The following is a 21,363-nucleotide window of genomic DNA, read 5'->3' on the forward strand; positions in this document are numbered from 1 at the left end:
CATCCAGAAAGCTACTCATCATCATCCCATTCAAAAACCCTTATTTACATGGAGTGAAAGAAAAACCAGAACATGGCTCTCTAATGTCTTCAGGGACATGAATTGCTTTCCTGCACACTAAGAGGTACAAGGTTTGTAGTTCAAATGCTGGGCAATGGAACTGCCACATCCCTACCTCAGTGCAAAGAAGAAGTGTTTTAATGTAATCACTCCCACACCCTTTAGTTACATTTTACGGACTATACGGGCTAGTAATCTCTCTACAACTCAAAAAGGTTCACTTACCCTTGTTCATGTAGTTTCCAAAGGCGAGAACAATCTCAATAAACTTCTTGAGACGTTTGTTGTTGGTGAGCTCACGCGTGGCAGTGGACACAGCTGTCATGCTGGGTTCACACTCACCCAGGCGCTCTTTGTACTTCTTCTGGTACAGCAGGCATCTTAGTCGCTCCTCATAGTGCTCAATCCTGCGGCAGGGGTGGGTGATGAGAGGTGGAGGGGCATGGAAAAGACAGGACGAAAATGGAAAGAGACAGTAAGAACACCTCACACCCAGTTCTAACTCCCTTTGATAAACACAGAAGGAACCTCATAATTGGGTGCCATGGCCTTAAGTTCATCTGGTTCTCAAACATAATCTTCTCTCAGTCCCCCTCTAACACAGTCCTATTCCCACTTTAAGACACTCCATATTCCCCCACAGTTCACTCCTATTTCCTTTCCTTTTCATCTCCTACTCCCTCTAATCCTAAATCTAAAACGATCAAAATCCTCCTCAAACTCATTCCCACACTCTAAAAGCCACCATCATTATTATCTCACTCCTACTCCACCACAATAACTCACTTTGATATCTGTAGAAGGAATCTGTCAGCACGTGCCATAACTTCAAGTTCGTCCTGGTGCTCCTCCAACAGCACCTTCTCCTCAGCAGTCGGGGTGAACTTCAACAGTTGTTCCACCATGTCCGGCTGAAGTTCCCCGTCACTGTCCATCTTCAACAGTACTCTGGGGACAGAGCAAATGCATGAATGGCGTGGTTGACTTGTGACTGCAGAATGGATAAAAATAGATTAGGGAGAACTGTAGATTTGCACTGACTAAGAGTTTATGAAAACAAAAGTTATAACCAATATACATATTTAGCCCTACTCCCACCCCCAGTCCCATCCATCCTAATCTGTTTTTCTCTCTATTCAGAGAATCCAGTCTTTTAAATGTAATTTGTCCTGCCATTTCAAAATGAACGAATCTTATTATGACTTTCATTTGCTTAATTTTTCCTACAAATATAAACTTTTACAGACTTCTAGTCTCTCTCTCTCTCTCTCTCTCAAAGAACCTGGTAGACTAGTGCAGAGCTTTGCTGATGTCTGTGAGCATTGTGCCTTGAGAGAAAATGTAGAAAAGAGTAAAGTGATGGTAATCGAGAGAGAACGTGACTCCCAGTGTGATGTTACTGTGAATGGAGAGTGACTGGATTGCTGAGAGAGTTCAAATACCCGGTACATTGATAGAAAAGAAAGGAAAATGTGCAAATGAAGTGAAAGTAGCTGGCGTTATGAGGGCCTTGATAAGAAACAGAGGCTTGAGTGTTGCAGCTGCATGAGGCTTGCATGAAGGAGTGTTAGTGCCAACTTTAACATATGGATGTGGGACTATAATGTGACATGAAAATGAAAAGTCAAGACAGAAAGCAGTGGAAATGGGACCGCTGATGAATGTATGTGGAGTACAGAGAGTGGATATGATACAATATAATGACTCGTGAAAGATGCAGAGTGAGAAAGTCTATGGACACCAGAATTGAACAGAGTGTACTGAGATGGTATGATCATGTTTAGAGAATGGATAACAACATGGTAATGAAAAAGGTATATCTGAAATTATCTGAAGGAGGGAAGGGGCAAGGTAGGCCATGGAGAAGGTGGAGGGATATGGAGGATGATTGTGTGAGGAAGGGAGGTATGGAAGTCGGTGAGGCTAGGGGACTGACAAGAGATCGAGCTGGCTGGATGAATGTTGTGAGAAGAAGTGCATGATCAGGGATCTGGCACCCCTTTTAACATGTCAGCATTCGGACTGACTCTATCATATACATTTATGTGAAGCTACAGAATGTGGTGAGAGTTTTTTGACGTATCAGATACAGCCAGGATTCTGGGGGCTTGAATGATGAGTGAACAGAAGCGTGGCCCATTGGAGTAGGCAAACTTGGGCTGTCTGGACACTGCTACTCCTCACCCTGCCCTAGGGTGGGAAAGGAGGTCCGGATGATGATGATGATGATAAAATGAAAGACACTCACTTAATCAGCTCCTCATTAGTCATCTTGAGCTTTGAGAGCAGGATGGTGCAGTTCTGTTGACGGCGGTTCTCCAGGACACTGATCTGATGTGTACGTTGAGACTTGATTCGTTCCAGGGTCTTCTCTCCCTGTCATGGAATGATGGGTAAATTGTTATTAGGCTGCAGCTGTTACACAAATGCCTATTTAACTCATTCACCTAAGGATGGAGTAAAATAAGATCTACAAAGAAATGAGTGAAAACATGACAGAGGGAGAATACTGGTACTGTACTCAACAGCATCCCTGATGAAATGAGGTACAGACTCTTTCAATCTTCATGCCTCACACCTCACATAACACACAATAATATTCATCCACTCACCTCCCCTCCAGCTTTCCTGCCAGCTGAAGCATCAAAAGTGCGGTCAATGTCCTCGAGATCCATAAACTTGTAGAGTGGCGACTCGTCCAATGCTGCAAAGATGGTCCCGTTTACCCGGGCATCTGGCATCTTTGCCCAGTTGAATGCTCGAAGCTGATTGGCTGACCGAGGCACCTGAGAGAAAATCATCATCATCATCATCATCATCATCATCATCATCATCACCACCCAAATTCCCAACTAAGAGATGGGATGCAACAGAATCCAGAAACAAACTAGAAAGCGCTCGGAGAACACATACCTCCACCAATGCCATTGCCATTAAAAGGGATCCGGATCCGGATCCACCCCAAAATTTAATCAATTCTTTCTTGGTCCATGGCCCACCTTTCCACAAAATTTCATTGAAAGTCATTGAGAACTCGGAGATACTGTGTTGGATACTCCAGATCCAGATCCAGATCTGCCCCCAATTTTTACAAAATCTTTCTTGGCCCTTCCACAAAATTTCATCAAACTCCATTCATAACTTTTTGAGTAATCTTGCTAACAGACAGACAAACAAACAAACATAAACGTGGGGTAAAACATAACCTCCTTGGCGGAGGTAATAAAAAGAAACCACAAAAACAGGAGGCTTATCAAACAGCATCCCCAGTGAAAATGGCCCACATAATGATTCATACCGTATATCACTCAAACCATCAAAATCCAAATACCACCTAACAAAAGCAACTGTGAAAATCTAGTTGTAAACTTTGCAGAAGGGAAGAAATTATATAATAACTCAGGTATGTGAGTTATGGGGTCACAACATCACAACACCACCAAAAATGTGATATCTAGTGCCTTAAAGTGAGGATGCTGGGGAAATGAGATCAAGAATTAAATGAATGGAAGAAGAGAAAGAGCATATGTGGGAGGGGAATTTGGACTGGCAGGTGGACATGGACATGAGTGGTGACTGAAGAGTTTTGAGGCACTTTGGTCAGATCCATACTAGATGACCAACGTGATTATACCAGTATGTCTACTCTAGCAATATCTCAGACCTGAAAAGTACTGCCATAAGTACATTTTATAGATGCTGTTCACTGCTCATATTACACCAACAGGGCAACAAAAACCAGCAGATGTACCACAAAACACAGTGAATTATTATTTCCTAACTGCCTCATTGAAAGATGCTTCACTTAAATTTATTAAACAAGTCTTGAATTAACACTCACTTTTCACTTAACTTTGTTCATGAGTCACTATAAAATTGCTATGATGTCATTTCCCCCCCCCCCCATCAATCAAGTCAAAACAATTTCCCATTCATTCATTCAAAACAGCTACTTGCTTCCACACATCCTAAACTGTATGTGAGAGGACTGCCTGTACTCAGTTCCTCTCTCATTGTACTAATACTTCCCACATTCCCTTTTTCATACTGGAATGCATCCTCACCTGCTTGGCCGGACGGGTCTGCTTGTTGCTGTTTGGTAGTGCTGGGGGTCCTCCATTCATCATGGGAGGAGGCGGTGGTCCCCCTTTCATCATGGGAGGTGGAGGAGGGGGTGCACCCATCACTGGGGGAGGGGGAGGAGGGGCCCCATTCATCATGGGTGGAGGTGGGGGAGGCACACCGTTCATGGCTGGGGGAGGGGGTGGAGGTGGAGGGCCCTTCAAACCATCAGATGCATCCTGTAAGAGTTACATGTCAGGTCAGCTCAGAGCAAAAATCAATATAAAACTAAGCTAATTATATCATTATTTACTCCATGTTACTGCTCACCTTCATATATTATCATTATTATTCTAACTGTTTCACACAAATACATGGGGTAGACAGGATCCAGATTATAGAAAGAAAAGCAAAAAAGTATTAGATGATTGCAACAGTGTTCACTGATATGTGCCACACATTCATTCATTTCTCATCCAAGCATTTAAATCAGAGTTAAAAGGGAGTTTCTTCTGTGAGACTATATATTCCACGTCAGTACTCTTTACAAAAAAGGTGTTCAGTTTTTCATCATCCTAATCCTTGTTTCTTACACTTACTATTTGCTACTTACAAAACAAAAACACACAAACACTCTTTCCCTCTCTCGCCCTCTCCCCATACCTTAGCAATGGTGGCCTTGACATCATCTGAAACACACCCTGCTGCCACCTCCCTTAGCTGTGTGGTGACTGTCTCCACCTTGGCCTCCAGTTGCGTGGCTCGCTCCACTGCTTCCTGACATGCTCGTACCTCAGACTCCAGCTGTCCCCGCACCTGGCTCAGTGTCTGTGTCAGGTCCTCCTGTGGCAGCCAGGAGAACAACACAATTAAAAAAAATACAGTAAAAAATAAAAACTGCTCATCCTCATCATTCCAAACCAACAGAGTGCCAGGTGAAAGAGGTCCTTGAAATTCTTGGGTCCATCTTACAGGCAAAAAACATCCAATTATATGCTTCATCTGGTTCAATTACTCTTTCAGCACCATAATTACAACCTATCTCTTATCTACCTGACTGACTGATGTCTCGGTGAATGTGACAGAACGTCATGAAAATTACTGTACTAGTAAAAAACACTCAATATAACAAAAACGGCATTCTTCATTTGCTCTATGTTAAATGCAGATGCTTGAAGTACAGTAATTCAAGTTACAGTACTTTTTTTAATAACCCCTTCAGCCCAGGGATGTCTTCTGTATTAGATTCTGGTTAACACTGGATAATTTTACGTACAGTACTTGGGTCTTCTAAGATGTCTCCAGGTTAGGCTATGGGGATGACAAACAATCTGAAAATCCCCTTCAGCTTAGGGACTTTTCCCCTCCTCCCCACAAATGCAAGATGATTTTATTCTGATCTGGCAAGATATACGTTGTAGGGAGTCTGAAGTTCTACACAACTGCCTCTCAACTGACCTTCTCCTGTGTGACTGCATACAGCTGCTGCTCTTTGCTGTTCAGGTCTGTCACCACATCAGCAAAGTCTGCCTCCAGTTTGCTGATCTTTCTCCGGCTCTCCGTCAACTCTCGTTCATTGGCAATGCTGAAATGCAATGTGGTGTTAGAAGAGACTGAGGTGAGCTAAGTTGTTTTGGGGCTGAGATGGTCAGCATTATGTTACACTGGTTTCAGTTAGGAAGTTGGATCTGATTAGGATGTACTGTACTGTACTGTGTTGGTGATGAACTGGGTTGAATTTTTGCCTGGCTTACCGTAGTTTTCGTAGGTCAGACTGAATATCAGTGGTTTAAGCTAAGATAAAGCAGCTTAGACATGCCTGACTTCAGTCAGACTACATGATATTATGTTTTAACTGTAATATTATTAGCTTTGCATAGTACAAATTATAAAGTCTAAAGAAATGTCACTACTGCAGCATCACAGACCAAAGCATAATTGTAGGTTGGTAACTCACAGCTTGACAATCTCTGAGACGTTGATATCTAACAGCGTGACCTCCCTGTCTTCACCACTAGGTCGCTGTGTCACCAACTGCTGCACCACACGGTCGTACAGGATCCACGCATCAGGTGTTGATACCTCAGCTAGGTTGGAGAAAAGTGGATAACGAGTAAACAGGATGCTGTATTTAGTTTAGCTGGTTCAGTACAGTATTTTATTCAGTACTGGAGAGGGACACTTTCATGCAGTGGCATCAATACAGTGAATGTCCCTCAACTCACTCCCTGTATGGATGATACTGGAGTGCTGTAGAAGGACAACTTAGTCTGCAGTCCACCAGTAATGTTTTAGATGAATCCTGCTGTTGCCAAGCAGTTCCCTTTAGTTTAGGTACGACAACTTGTACTTTGCCAGTATAAATTACCAACACAATTGTGCAAGAGTTAACCTGTACTCATTGGTGCTTACTGCTCGCCTCTACACCACGAGCTTTAACCAGGTTGTTTTTCCTTAATAGTGCAATTAAATTACTGTCTATACATAATGCTTTATAAAAACATTTACACTGGTGGATTCAATCACTTCACTGAGAGGTTTATTCCATTTATCCATTGTTCTCTAACCAGAAAAGTGCTTCCTTATTTCATCTGAACAGGACTTTTCACATAATTTTGCTGGCTGTGTCCTCATAAATACCAGTAATTTTCACTAAGCCAGAAAAAGTTACTGCTCACAGTCAAAAAAAAAAAAAAAAGTTGTGTGATATCTCAAATGACAGAGGTGAATCTGATAGTAATAAGAGTAATGATTATGGATTCTCAAACATCCCAGTACTAAGTACCGTGTGTGGAATCTTACATACAAGGTGCATTTGATACTATGATTAACTGTGTAGAATCCACTACTGAGATTAAAGTGTGTGGAACTTTACAGTGAAAATGACATGTGGGATATTTGAGAATGAAAATGAAGTGTGTGTGACATCTGACAGTGAAAGTGTGAGGAATTTAATCTTCAAATTGAAATGTGTGGTGGAAACTAAAAGTGAAAATGGACCCTACATGATCTCCAACAAAAAAACAAACAAGCTTCATACAGTACTAACTGGGAAGGAGGAGGAGATGGTGTAGGAGTGACAGGAAATGTGGGTATGCGGCAGAGTACTGCAATTTGGCCTGGAGGAGCTTGAACATGGCAGAGGCACTCTTCGTGTCCACGTGTACTTCCTCATACCGACGCGCCCATTCTCGCTCATCCTCAGCTCGGTAGAATTCAAATGCATCTAGGTGTCTGAGGGCAAAAGGGTGATGGTCAGCATGAGGGTGAAGGGTGAGGATTAGACTGAACTTTGAGAGTTTAAATGAGGGTGTGGATTACATTGATCTTTGAGAGTTTGAATGAGGGTGAGGATTAGAGTGAAGTTTGTCTGAATGTGAGTTTGGATTTCAGTAAAGCTTGAGTCTGAATGAGGGTGAAGGATCCAGATGTCTGATAGGAAAGGGTTACAGTCAGAGTTAGGGTGTGGAATGAGAAATAGAGTGATGTGAGAGCTTGAATGAAAGTGAGGAATGATGGTGAGGGAGAGAGCTGATGGCTAGAGTGAGGGTGATGGGTGAGCATTAGAGTGAAATTTGAGAGTCTGATGAGAGTAAAAGATCCATATGTCTGAGGGAGAAGGGTGCTGTTTAGGTGGGTGAAGGGTCAAGTTTACAATGAAGTCTGAGTTTGCATAAGGCTGAAGCATCCAAGTGTACAAAGATGAAGAGTAACAGAGTGACTATGAAGGTGACAAATGAGGTGAAGTTGGAGAGTCTGAAAGTGATGAAAGCAGGGTCAGATTAACCTTGCTAAGCGCTCTTGGTTAAACTAGATAAGGGGGTCCTATACCCCAGGTAGGGGCCTCCACATTACAACTGTAATGACCATCAGAGGATCTTGTATGATGCCTGTTGCTGCAGTTTTCATCATTTATCCATTTATTAATTTATTTACATTTATACTTCTATATGCATTTTCTAATAAATGGTGACCTCTTCAAGAGTGCAGCCCTAGGCTGCAGCCTTGTCAGCCTAGTGGTTAATGCCTCCCTGACCATAATTTGATTGTTGAAATGCCCGCCCCCACGGGAAGCCCAGAGAGGGGTGTTGCAACACCCACCCCAGGAACGACCCACAGCCCCACACCCACCCCTGGAGGAGACCACGGGGTGGTGCATAAGGAGAGCGCAAGGCCCGAGCGAGATGGGCCTAGGTTCCCCATGACCCTGCGCCCCTCTTCCCCTCAACACGGCCACCAGCAGGAACGCAGTCCCGGCAGACTACATCACAGCCCGGCCAGCCCTCGCGAGGATCTGGGTGGGACTCATCTTAGCACTGTCCCAAGCAGCCAGCACCGCAGTGACGGCCACTGTACGCACCGGGGAAGAGACGGCCACTGTACGCTCTTCTGCTGGTATCCCCTGCAGCCCCACGGTGACAGCCACTGTACACACTGGGCAGTAAGTGACGGCCACTGTATGCACTGTGGCTGCAGCCACACCTGAAACCAGCCCCGCGGTGACGGCCACTGTACGCACCGGGCAGGAAGTGTCAGCCGCTGCATGCACTTCAGCTGATAAACCAAGAAAAGGCAGGCCCATGGTGACAGCCACTGTATGCCCTTCATCTGCCACCACCTTAGGGAGCAGCCCTGCGGTGACGGCCACTGTATGCATTTCGGCTGTTGTGTCTAGGGCACGTGGACCTGCGGTGACGGCCACTGTATGCACCGGGCAGGAAGGGACGGCCACTGTATGCCCTTCATCCACAGCCCTTGAGACTACCCCTTTGGAGGAAGTCCCTGGCTTGGCCCACCACCCATCCAGAGGTTGTATGGGATGCTTCTCTCTCCTTACAGGTGCAGTCTCCCAGAGGAGTTGCAGCTAGAGGAGTTGTGGCAAGTGACCATTATGAGCCCGCCCCTGGACAACACCCTCCGCTGACGGACTCCACAAGGGACGCCACAGGCAGTTCCTGATGGCGGTCCGACCCTGTGGAGACCGCAGCCCCCAGACACACAGGAGCACCCCTAGGACTCTGGGGTGTGACCTCCCCAGCCCCACCAGCAGACGGCCCTCCTCCAAGAGCAGGCGGAGGCAAGCACGCCTGCTGGCCCTGTTCGACCCCAGTTCAGAGGGCCACCTTCCCAGTTGAGGCCCTGCCAGGAAAGGGCCTCCCTCCACGCCGACCAGCAGCCCCGACCGGATAACATCACCCCTGGCAGTAGTCCTGTGCCTCCTACGGGAAGGCACAACTAACGAGCTACCTCCCACACCCGGGCGCCACCTGTAAGCAGCCCAGCCCCACAGCAGCCCGGGCCAGGGTCTATCAGCCTGACTGTGTCCCCCTTAACCTGTATATGTGTATCATTGTTACTGTACTGTAAAGATTGTACTTAAGGCAATATACATGTAATGTTGGTCAGCCAAGTTTTTATGTCCTGTTCCTCTTATTGCATATTCTAGTTCCAGTCTCGAAAGAGAACACGGCTCAGTAGCTAGTGTTCTAAGGACGAGAAGTCGGCCTAAGAACACCTAACATAACAATTGTGTATGATGCCAACTTATGTTATTTTCAATGTTTATCCATTTATTTAAGTTTTTGTTTTTATTTTATTTTATTTTTTTCAAAAATGGGGACCCCTCAAAGGGTGGGGACCCAAGGCACATGCTTACTGGGTAATCCAGCACTGAGCAAAGGAATGGTGTGTCTGGGTGACCACTGACCATTCAGGATTTGAATGAGGATAGTACTATTCTGTTATAGTGAAGGCTGAAGGGCAAGGGTTAGAGTGTGAAATAATGGGCAATAGTTAGAATGATGGTTGATCACTGACCCTGCAGTAATGACAAGAGTAGTTGAGACTGATGGATGAAGGGTGAGTGTTAGGGTGAGATTTGAGGCTCAGAGTAAGAATAGAGTGAATGTTACAGTACTGTATTCACAGAACAATGAAGGATATGGGGTGAGGCATAAGATGACAGTTTATGATCATACAATGGAGAGTGTGAAAGTTGATCGACAAAGTGACAACTGAGAATTACAGCTTGAAAGTTAAGATGAGGCTTATATACATGTTTTGTGACATACTCTTGAGTCAGAATGAGAGTTAAGACAGACCATGGGTTAAGGGGGGGACGTGACGGCCAAAGTGAGAGATTAATGACTGGCGAAAGTTAATTCTTACGGGTTTATCGTATATACTGTATACTCTCTCTCTCTCTCTCTCTCTCTCACACACACACACACATACACACACACACACATACACACACACACGCAAAACAGCTCTCACCAAGCAGTAAGTAGTCACCATTAAAAGAAATGAAAACCGGATTATTTTTCGGTACTATCATTTTTGCCATTTCATTCAATTCTAAAACAACAAATCCACTGCAATAAAGTAGTCCCGTAACCCCTCTGACATCACAAACTCTCACCTTGGACTGAGTTTGGCCACCACACTCGTCTGCCTGTTTCCTCCACATTCCTCCTTCCTCCGCTTGCTGGGAGGTGGTGGCATGATGGGAGGCAGACTTCCCTTCCCCCATCTCATGCCCTCTGTGCGTCTCTTCTCCTCTTGTACGGGCAAGAGCGGGCAGAAGTAGACAGGGAGCTTGAGGACCATTTTGGCGGGAGTTTCAAAGTTATGGATGACGTGGCTTAACTCTGACTTCTTTGGTGGGTAATTCTGAATGATCTTCAGTGAGGATTTCAGCACCAGATGATTATCCAAATTTTTCACTGATGCAGATTCAATACTGGCGGAGCTTGCATCTGTTTCCAGAGCTGTCAGATTCAAGCATTCTGGTGCGTTTTCCTGGACTTCAGAGTTGGCTTCCGAGAACGATTCAAGTACCTCTTCAGTTTTAAGTTCTTTCACTTGAAAGGTGTCACTTCTGATGGGGATTTCTGCGGCATCCAGGACAATTTCATCCAAGGCTTCGTGTTTCTTTTGCAGGGACTGTGGACTGATTTCAGAGGACGATTTAAGCACGTCCGTTTTCAGTATTTTCTTTGAGACACTTATTATTTTGCTTGAGATTTCTTCATCCTCTAGACGTACAAAATTCGAGAATTTACATTTCTTTTCTGGAGACTGTGACCTTGCTGCCAACTGTAATTTCAGTACCTCCTCTGTTTGCAGCCCTTTCCCAGGGGAAGCTTTAATTTTGGCAGAATTTGTATCCTCCGAGGGTGCTTCATTTATTTCTTGGTATACTGTTTGTTGGTGCTGTTTCCTGGTGTCCAAGAATGATTCTTGTATGTCATTCGTCAGCTTCTCAGAACACCTCTCTGTTTTGGCAGATATTTCAATATCATCTGTTGCATTTATGGCCTCGTATATCTTTTGTGGGCTGGCCTCAGACGGTGGCTTTAGAACTGGCTTATCTTTCACCTCTCCTTCTGAGACACTTCCAATCTTGTATGGGGCTTCATTAGGTACATCCACCGACAGCTCACGTTTCAATTTTTTATGGGAACCTGATTTTCTAAAGGACGACTGGTAGGGAGCACTTCTCTTCACAGACTTGCTGTCATCAAATTTGATTATGGGCATCAATTCTGAGGGGCCGTATTCTTTCTCCATGACAGAAATCTGAGGGATGTCAGAAATGATGTCCGCATTTTCTAAGAACCTTCTGTTTTTTATGTTTTCCTCAATGACCCTCTTTTCATCTTCAGTGTCATCCGTCATCTCAGTTTCCCCACATATAATTTTACCTCCATGCTCCTCCTTGTCAGGCCTAACATTCTCATTCTCATCTAGTTCTGGCTTTGGCTTGAGCGTCTCATCAGAGCCTTCAGCATTCACAAATAACCTCTCCGGTTCCAGTACAGGTGTTGGGTCATCGAAGGAAGCCACTCGCCACTGCTTAGGAGATCTGGGCAGGGTTAAGATGGACAGTGGCTCTGCAGAATCTCTGATAACATTTTCTTTCCCTTCATTGATCACGGGCATTAGGTTGGCGAGCAGTTTTTCTTGTGATGCAATCTGTTCCTCTGATTTCCTTAATGAGGGTGGCTTCAGTAGAAACTTCTTAAATGGCCATGATTCTATGACCATTTCCCGCACTGGTGGTACTTGAATCCCTGCTTCTGCCATTGGTGACTCGTCTAGTCTTCCTCTTTTCTCTAGTGGGCCTTCTATTTCCATTTTCTCTGCATCCTCCAAAGCTTCAATCTCCATTCCCTCAACCAGTGGCATATTCTGGGCCTGCATTTCAAAGTCTGAATTTACATTTTTCTCTAACTCCGCAACAGAACTAATTTCCATGAAATCTAGTGGTATTAATTCTTGCAGTGACATCCCAACATCCATGCTCTGCACAGGCATCACTTGCATCCCCATCTCTTTCAACACTGAGCGCTGCAGGAACTCAAGCTCCACAGTCCCGGAGTCCTGGAACATCCCGGAGGCAAACTTGAAATCATCAGCCTCGATTCTCATCTTCTCTACAGGTGTCAGAAGATCATACGTTTTCTGTATAACATCCTCGCACAAGCTCTCGAACCCTTCCTCTGTAGGTCCTACATCACATTTCCGCTTCCTCCCACCCAAGATAAGTCCAGCAAGAGGTTGCCTGAAGCTCTTTCGAAACGACTTCAGCCCAAGTCTGACTGACTTCCTCTTGGAAAGCTTAGGAAACCAGCCATCATCATCTTTATCAAGCTTGTCATTTTCATCAATGTCATCCCCTTCATCCTCATCCTCCTCGGCCATACTGCGCACCAGGCGATATTTGGCGGCTGACAGCTTGGCCTTAGAGCGCAGGATAGTAGCATAAACGAGATTCCTTGCATACTGTTCAGCTTGGGTCAGGTAGCGGCTGGGGTCATACATGGCATCCAAGGTGCTCTTCCCTCCCTCCTCCTCACCACCCCACCCACCTCCTTCCTCGGCCCCCTCTCCACTCCTCCGCCGGCTGAGTGACCTGGCCAGTGGTGACCAGTCCAGCCCCCACGGTATTTTCATGTCCTTAAGTTAAGGGTCAGATTAGGTGCTTCAAAGATATGGGTGTCAGGTGAAGCCACAAAGTAAAGGCTTCAAAGTTATGAGATTTCTGGTCACACACGCACAGGTAAGGTCAAAATAAAGGTTGCAGTGATGGTGTCAGCTTAGGTCAGGGACACAAGGTAAAGGTTTCAAGGTTGAGATTTCAGGCTGTCACATAGGTCAGGTAATAAAAGTGATGAACATACAAGAAAAAAATATCTATATGCGGGGAGACACTATAGTCCAAAGATACTAGGTAACCAGGAATACTGTCACATGATAACAGGTCACTGATTAGGTCACGAACGTTGGATCACAAGCCCCGATGATATTCTGGTCACACTTTAGTTGGATTACACGGATATCAGGTCACAAGTTACTGATGAAAACACAGCAGTATCAGGTCATAAGAGTAGGGTCACAGGTTAAATATCTGAATAATTAAGTTACAAGAACACAAACACATGAGGCCCAGGTCACAAAAGTACCAAGTGAAAAGAGTAGTAGGTCAGAAAAGGTCACAAAAATGTTGGGTCAGTAATAATAGGTTACAATACAAGGTCAATAAATGCAGCTGGTCAGAAGAGAACAAGGTCATAACAGTACTGGGTCACAAGAATACAAGGTCACACCTGGACTTGGTTACAGGAATATAAGGTCATTAAGTTACAAGGTCACAAATACAGCTGAAAAGACACAGCTGTCAGGTCAAATATCAGGTCAACAGGTACAAGGTCAAGGGTCAAGCACTGATACAACTATGAGGTAACGGTCACAGCGAGGTCAGCAGTAGCAGATTACGGTAACTGGTTCCACGCTACAGACACAGCCCTCAGGGGGCTACAGAGTATGGTACAGAAAAGACAGGTACAAATTATCAAACTAAACTTCAATTAACAAGTATTAATTTGATTTTAGACTTGCTAAATATATTAATATGCTTATCTTTCAGTAGCAATAACGGTAGATTTAGTTCGTATACTTTCGTAACAACATGTAAAGCTTAATACTTATATATTTATCAACGGGTTTCTTTACCTTCTAGCTAATTAATGTCTGAATTTACAGTAACAACAAATATCTTAGTACTATTAACGAACAAATTAATATGTTTATATTCAACAGCTTTGTTTAAATCTGTACAAACAACTGGTTGTATATTTCTATAAAAATATATCTATTTTCGAAATCTATTAATAAAAAGGTCTTCTTTATGTGACTGGGATTAGCTGAACTCACCGACTGTGGAGGGTTCTTTTTGGCCGTCGCTGTAATATATTAAAAACGTTATTAATCTCCGAGCAAAAACGTTGACATCGTTATGCTGAGTGAAATACCAGAGCCACAATTCCCAATAGCTTTTTTCTGCCTTTGCCTGGAGTTCGTTATTTCTCACCCACTGCAATAACGAAGAATGCAGGAGCGGAATAACTGATAAATAACGGATAAACGGATGCTCTGGTGGCTATGACTGAAACATAGTCGCCAAGATCCGATAATTCTATTTATTTATTTATTTATCGATTTCCCTATATTTAATTTTGAACAGGAAATGCGGCTCTGACTCGTTAAATATCGTTGATTCACCACTGTTCTATTTTCTTTAATGCTATTATAACGGCTCGCGTTGTATTTCCTTTTCAAAAATAACAGAAGACTTTACGTATTAATTTTAAGGTTAGTTCTTTATTAACTCTAAGACGCTGAAAATCGTACTAAGAAGGAAAAGAGTCTAGGGAAAATCAGAGTTCCTCATACTTAACGACCAGCAAAAAATTTCTGGATTTACGAACTAGAGAAAAAATTAATATTCCAGGGAAAACATTTGACTCAAGTGTGAATCTCAAACCTGAAACAGTACTACCTGCGTGTACTTTGTTAGGAACACATAAAATTCTTTACTTGATATATATTTTGAAATATTTGCGTTCTCTTCAATATGCTCGACTTCAAATCAACTACAGATATAAAATATGCTTGACCACAAAATACTGCACTTTACTTAATTAAATTTGGGGCTGTAACTTCAATGTCACTTAACGTTGCAATTTATTAAATTTACGTCTGCAATTTGCGACGTCACTGAAAAACTAGAACAATTTAAGCATTAAAAAGGGGGCAGAGAGGAAGGAGGTGGCGTGAGGTGACTGGAGGTCTGCTGTGGCGAGGTGATCTGCTGTGATAAATGGGTCAACTCTGCTTGAGTAGGCTTGGACACGATAAACAAACTGCTATCGGCTTGACTTGATTTTTCAAAGTTAGCTTTATTTCCTTTCTTCAGGGCTTATATATGCGTCCACAGCTTGAAGTCACTTTCCGTAAGTCTTTGGCACTTCAAATGTAAGTACAAATACTCTCAAATAATGTTCAGTTTGTAATTAATAATGTTCAGCCAGCCTGAAATTATGATTAAATCAAAATTAGTAATTTTAAATTCCCAACAGTACCGTCCGAGATATCTCCTCAAATAACGTTCAGATCGTTTCAAATGACGTTAAATTCCACTCAATTATCGTTCATATGCAAACAGCATCAAAAAAAAAAATAAAAAAAAAATAAAAAAATAAAAGGCCTACAAAATCTACAACATTCCTTCCCAACGAGCACAGGAGGTTTGAAGGCGTGCGCAATAAACTGTCACCTTGGGGCTGACACAGACCCTGTAGCCCATCCCAGGCCGGCCTTGCGTGTCTTGTATGGTCAGGCGAGGGTAGGGGAGAGCACGCCTCTGATTGGTGGCCTTACTGCCTTGTTGTGTGTTGTGACTGGTGGTTGAAGAGGAGGTTAAGTTGTGATTCGTGGTTGTGAGGGAGAGGCTTAGCTGTGACTGTTAGCTTTGGTATTGTAGTGTTGTGATTAGTGACCAGAGGGAGAGGTTAAGTTGTGATTCGTGGTTGAGAGAATGAGGTTTGGCGGTGATTAGCTGTTTTGATGTGGTATTGCTGAGCTGTGACTGGAGATCTGAGCTGACTGGTAACTCTGATGTGATGCTACGCTTTGTGATTGGTGTGAATGGTAGCTTGAGTTGGAGGTTGTGACTGGAGGCTGGGAGGGTGGCTAATTTGTGACTGGCGGTTTTAGAGAGATGTTGAGTTATGACTGGTGGATTTAGTGGAACTGAGTTGTGATTAGTGTTCAGAGAGAGAGAGGCTGAGTTATGACTGGTGACTGAAGTAGGGTTGTGACTGGCGGCTGAGTGATACGATGAGTTGAGACTAGTGGTTGAGGGACAGTTTAATTTGTGGCTGGTGGTTTGAGAGGGATTGGTGGTTTGAGGGCGATTGGTGGTCTGAGGGAGGTATTGTGCTATGACAGGCGACTTGAAACTGTAGAAGCCGAGATATTACTGGAGGAATTTTAAAAACGAGTTGTATTTGGCGGCTGGAAATTTTAAAGCTACTTTGTGAGTGCTGCCTTCTGAAATGTGGTAAATTCAGACGGACTGCTTAAAATGAAGAGGTTTTTCCCTAACTGGTCACCTGAGACTACTGACTGGGAATGGAAAGGCTGCGTAGTGAAGGGCTGTCATGGAATGTTTTGACTGGCTGACTGACAATATGGAGTGTTCTGTCTGCTTGAAAATTACGGAGTGGTCTGATTGGTTGCTTGAAATTACGGTGCGTGTAAAGTGTTTGTTTGAAAATATTGTTCTAAATGGTTGCTTGAAAATGATTGCTTGAGTATTCTGACTGACTGATTAAGGTGTGTCTTATTGGCTGTTTATTATGTAGTGCTGTGACTGCTGAATCTGTAATTCCCTCGCCGGCATTTTTTTTTTAAGGCTACCTCAACCCCAAACACCTCTCGCACTGATGGGGTTAAAATGTAAAGGCTAAGGGTAGGAGTTTATGACTGGCCTCCTGTATGTGACGTGAGACCTGACTGGCTGTTTGAATATACAGGGAGAGACTCGACTTTGTAGCTGGCCAGCCGGATGAACGAGCAACGAAATCTTACCAGCTGACAGACTGGCACTATACCGTGATGGGTCACTTCTCAGACTGAGAAAGTCCCTGAATTTAACTGTTTCCTTGATGAGTTTTACAGCCGGACGAATCAATATATTTTTTCAGTATTTCATTTCTTTGGGAATGCTTCAGTCAATCGTCTCTATTATACTTTTGAATCCAAGTGTAATATTGTTTCTTCCCAAGTACCAGTTGTTCGGTTTTTCCAGAATGGCTAAACAAGTCAATTTCGTTATTCCGGTTATGTAACATGCTCGGAAATTTCACAGAATTTAATAAATTTTACTCAATTCGTCTATGTGAGGGAACTGGTTCTCCAATATTTATTCATATTAATATCCATTATCACATTTTTGTCGCCTAAATTAATGATATCCGGCTTTTTTCAGCAATTTCCTCGTAATGGATAACGGTAATGGAGTCAGTAATCGCGCCACAGGGAGTTCCTGGAATGGACAGAGTCGGGGTTCACGGAATGGGGACACAGGAGAGCGGATCGACGTATTTACCCCCTTCGGAGGTTGGCGGCACACTGGCTGGTCACTGAATTACCTGGGCGTCCCGGGACTTGGAGGCGTCGACTCAAGCCGCGCGGACTGGCTCTCCTATGACTCACCCACAATAATTTTCATTTCCCTTGTTTTCGTAATTATAAATAGATTATTCTAAAATATATTCAGTAGCTTGCATCCATTTTCGATCTGACCACCATTTATTCGTATCTATCCACACAAACACACGAATTCAAACAAATAACAATTATGGAAAACATTAATATAAACAACAATAACCATTTTTAAGGTTTGCAAACTGACCCAAAAGGCACCTGTCATCACGGAAACTAGAGAATATGGTAAAATACAGTTCCAGGCGACAAACATGAAGGAAAGTGGCGGTGGAGGGGAGGAGGGAAGAATGGAAGGGAAAAAAAAAAAGATGACGATGCTGAATGATGGAAAGGGCTGGAAAAACAGAAAGACAGAGAAAGGGGAGAAGAAAGGGAGAATAGGGACGCAAGAGGGAAGGATGAAAAGATAAAGTGAAGACAAATAAGAAGAATATTTAGAAAACGGAAGCAGAAAGGAAGAAAATACGTACTACGAGATGGGAGAGAGAAGAATGATGGGGAGAAGAGTGAAAGAGAAAAGTAGGAAAATAAAAGAAAAACGAAAACTCATCACAAATACTGGGGAAAAAAAAAAAAAAAGTGTATATGTGGATGAAGGAGTGCGCCCGCCCGTGTGTGTGTGGGGGGGGGGGTATGTTGTGGGAGAGGGCAGAGTCGCTAACATAGGGATTGCAATGCCCGCATGTACGACTTTGGTACAGCTACCCCTTACAAGATGCGACGTCACATTTCTGCGCACACACACACACACACACACACACACACACACACATACTACTGCACACCTACCTAAACGGACAGAGACCAACATACAGACAGGCAATGGGTATAACCAGATGGAAAGACAGACAGACAAATAGACTGATACCGAACAAAATGTAGAAACGATAGATTAAAAAAAAAAAAAAAAAAAAACTCTAAGGACATCTCTATCCAAGTTTCACATACCTGGCCGTACACCGAAGAATGAAAGGAGGAGGGAGGAAAGGCAGATAGGACGAAGTAAATAAATAACAGAAACAACTTAAAGAGGGAGGAATAAAAGGAAGGAAGGGAGGAAAGGATGGAATGAAAGGAAGGTAAACTATGGAACGTGTGAAGGATTAAGGTAAGGAGGGAAGGACGGAACAAAAGGCAAAAAAGAACGATAAGAGAGAAGAAAATAAAGAGGAAAGAAAATGGAATACGTCAGGAAAAGGAAAGAAGAAACTAGGGAGGGAGGGAGGAAATGTATAGGGGAAGAAGGGAAGGACAACACGCCAGCCCTACTCTTCACTTCCAATTCCACCACAGAGACCCTCCCTCTCTCTCTCTCTCTCTCTCTCTCTCTCAGCATTACCCCACAGCAATCGAGAGAGCCCAAAGCATGCAATAAATACCGTCCATATTACACTTCCAGCACCGCAACTGCAATCATATTATTACTTTCTCCAGATGGCCCAATTATTTTATTCCTGTGATGGGCGACCTAAAAATAAATCGCAAATGTGGAAGACAGCAACTTCGATGACCAACTTGATTCTGAAGATAACTGTTGACTGCGTACTTCATGAATTAACGGAAACGACTTAAAGAAAGAAAATCCCCGCCGCCTTTCGCCTAATCGTCTAATGGGCTAGTAAATCATGCAAGAAAACACGGACATCAGAGCTAAATAAGATTATCTACGCCAATTACATCTCGTGCCCGCCTTTGTTGTGGTTCCTCCGAGGGCATTTTGCTGACGAGATGCACCTTCCCGCCATCTTGTCTGCAGCCGTGCGTGTTTATACCATTTTTCTCCGTCATGCAAGCCTCCACGTCAGCCACAAGGATACGGGAGCCAGGATAATATATTCCTGCTATTTTGGGCTTTCAGGAGATGCTGGGATAATGGCTGTAATTTGGGTAATGAAAGGAAAAAAAGCTGATGCAAAGCTGGAGATGGAGACGAGACGGCTTAAACAACGGATTCCGGGTCATTATCTTCCAACCCAAAAACTTCTAACGAGACAGAATGCTGATGGAGGGTGGCCTTCCATGGAACCATTAAGGAGTTTCTTTAATATATAGACCAAACACAGGGTTTGAGGGTTATTTTTTCGGAAATTAGGGATAAACTTTTAATGACCCAGCAATTTTGAAAAGGTAAATAGTATAGCGTTCTCACCCTAGTTGTTTGCCTTCCCACTTTCGACACAATCTATTCCCTTCTGTAGTCACTGCACTTTAATAATAATAATAATAATAGAACATAACTGAAATGCTTGATTTTTGTTGCAGTCGCCGTCCAAGTTCTACGATGAAAACTATCAGTAAATAAAAAAAAAGAAAAAAAGATGGCATGAAGCATATAAGTTAAAAAAACAAGATGACATGAAGCATATAAGTTAAAAAAAAAAAAATCACAATCTTGAGCAGCACTACCCAGATCTAAATATATATACAAAAAAATCCATAAAAACACCACAACCCTTCCAGCCTACGCAGTACTGTGGTCGTTCATCTGGCAGCGGGGGCCATGATTCCTTTGTTTACATCCATCACCACCCGTGCACGCGAGCCTCTGATTACACACTATTATAGTTTTTATTTTATTCTCTGACTCAGCTGATGTAATTCCCTGTGATGGTGGTATTAGTGGCGGTGCAGGGGTCTTATATGGTGGTGGTGAGAGAGAGAAAGAAAAGACCTTAATGGTTACCCTCACAGGTCAAAAGGGACTCTCTCTCTCTCTCTCTCTCTCTCTCTCTCTCTCTCTCTCTCTCTCTCTCAGTGGCCTAGTACTCTGCTGACCCTCATCTGACCTTGACTATCGACTTCATTTTCTTGGATAAAATCACAAGGGCAAAAGTGACCAAGATATATGGTAAACAATATCAAAACATACGTAAACATGACCAAACACAGGTTAACAGAACCAAATCAACGGTAAACAAAATCAAACAACTAACTTCACAGAGGCAACATTCACCAGCAAATGCGTGGCATCTCCTGAAGCTTGCTTGTGTGTGTGTGTGTGTGTGTGTGTATGTGTGTGTGTGTGTGTGTATATATATATATATATATATATATATATATATATATATATATATATATATATAAAATAGTGAGAGGGACGAATCACAGGACAAACATGTTAGAGGGCCTATTAAATCGAACTTACTTCAAACCCTAACTGCAAACAAAGGAGAAAACCAAGAAAGAGGGAGGAAAATGCATTTCCTCGACGGGAAATGCAAGTCCGATCAAAACAAAGGTAAACAAGATCCAAAAGATAAATGTGATGATAATAAAGGTATACCACCGAAATGAGTCAACAGACCCCAAACAAAAGTAAACATGGTCAAAAGAAGAGCCTACCGGACACACAGAAGGGTAAACAAGACCGAAACAAAGTTATACAGAAAAAAAAAAAAAAAGGTATGTAAGAGGAATTAAGGGTAAACAGGACCAAAATAAAGATAAACAAATCAAAGATAAAGTAGGGCCAAAACAAAAAGGACAAACAAGACGACATAATTATAAAACAAGACCAAAACAAATATGCCAACACGACAAAATCAAGACAGTGCAAAGAAACAAGAAAAAAATACAAAATCAATTTACACAAGACGAAAAATACCAAACCAAAGTAAGCAAGAAACATAATCAAGGCGGCCATTATTTACGCAAAGATGGCGTGAC

At 43.1% G+C, this 21,363-nt stretch overlaps 1 protein-coding gene across 1 annotated transcript in view; it reads right to left on the minus strand.

Annotated features, from left to right (window-relative positions):
* Positions 1-21,363, minus strand: part of DAAM (disheveled-associated activator of morphogenesis-like protein) — a 58,253-nt gene that overhangs the window by 12,468 nt on the left and 24,422 nt on the right. The window contains exons 10-18 of the mRNA XM_080276507.1: positions 7,172-7,356; positions 6,080-6,209; positions 5,581-5,707; positions 4,786-4,965; positions 4,125-4,361; positions 2,673-2,846; positions 2,309-2,436; positions 847-1,008; positions 286-467 (exon numbers count right to left, since the gene is read on the minus strand). Coding sequence (XP_080132633.1) covers positions 286-467; positions 847-1,008; positions 2,309-2,436; positions 2,673-2,846; positions 4,125-4,361; positions 4,786-4,965; positions 5,581-5,707; positions 6,080-6,209; positions 7,172-7,356 — 1,505 coding nt within the window. The remainder of the gene's footprint in view (positions 1-285; positions 468-846; positions 1,009-2,308; positions 2,437-2,672; positions 2,847-4,124; positions 4,362-4,785; positions 4,966-5,580; positions 5,708-6,079; positions 6,210-7,171; positions 7,357-21,363) is intronic.

This window comes from Coenobita brevimanus, chromosome 65, assembly GCF_032717465.1.
Source record: "Coenobita brevimanus isolate Jiangsu-jjx chromosome 65, ASM3271746v2, whole genome shotgun sequence".
Classification (NCBI taxonomy): domain Eukaryota; kingdom Metazoa; phylum Arthropoda; class Malacostraca; order Decapoda; family Coenobitidae; genus Coenobita; species Coenobita brevimanus.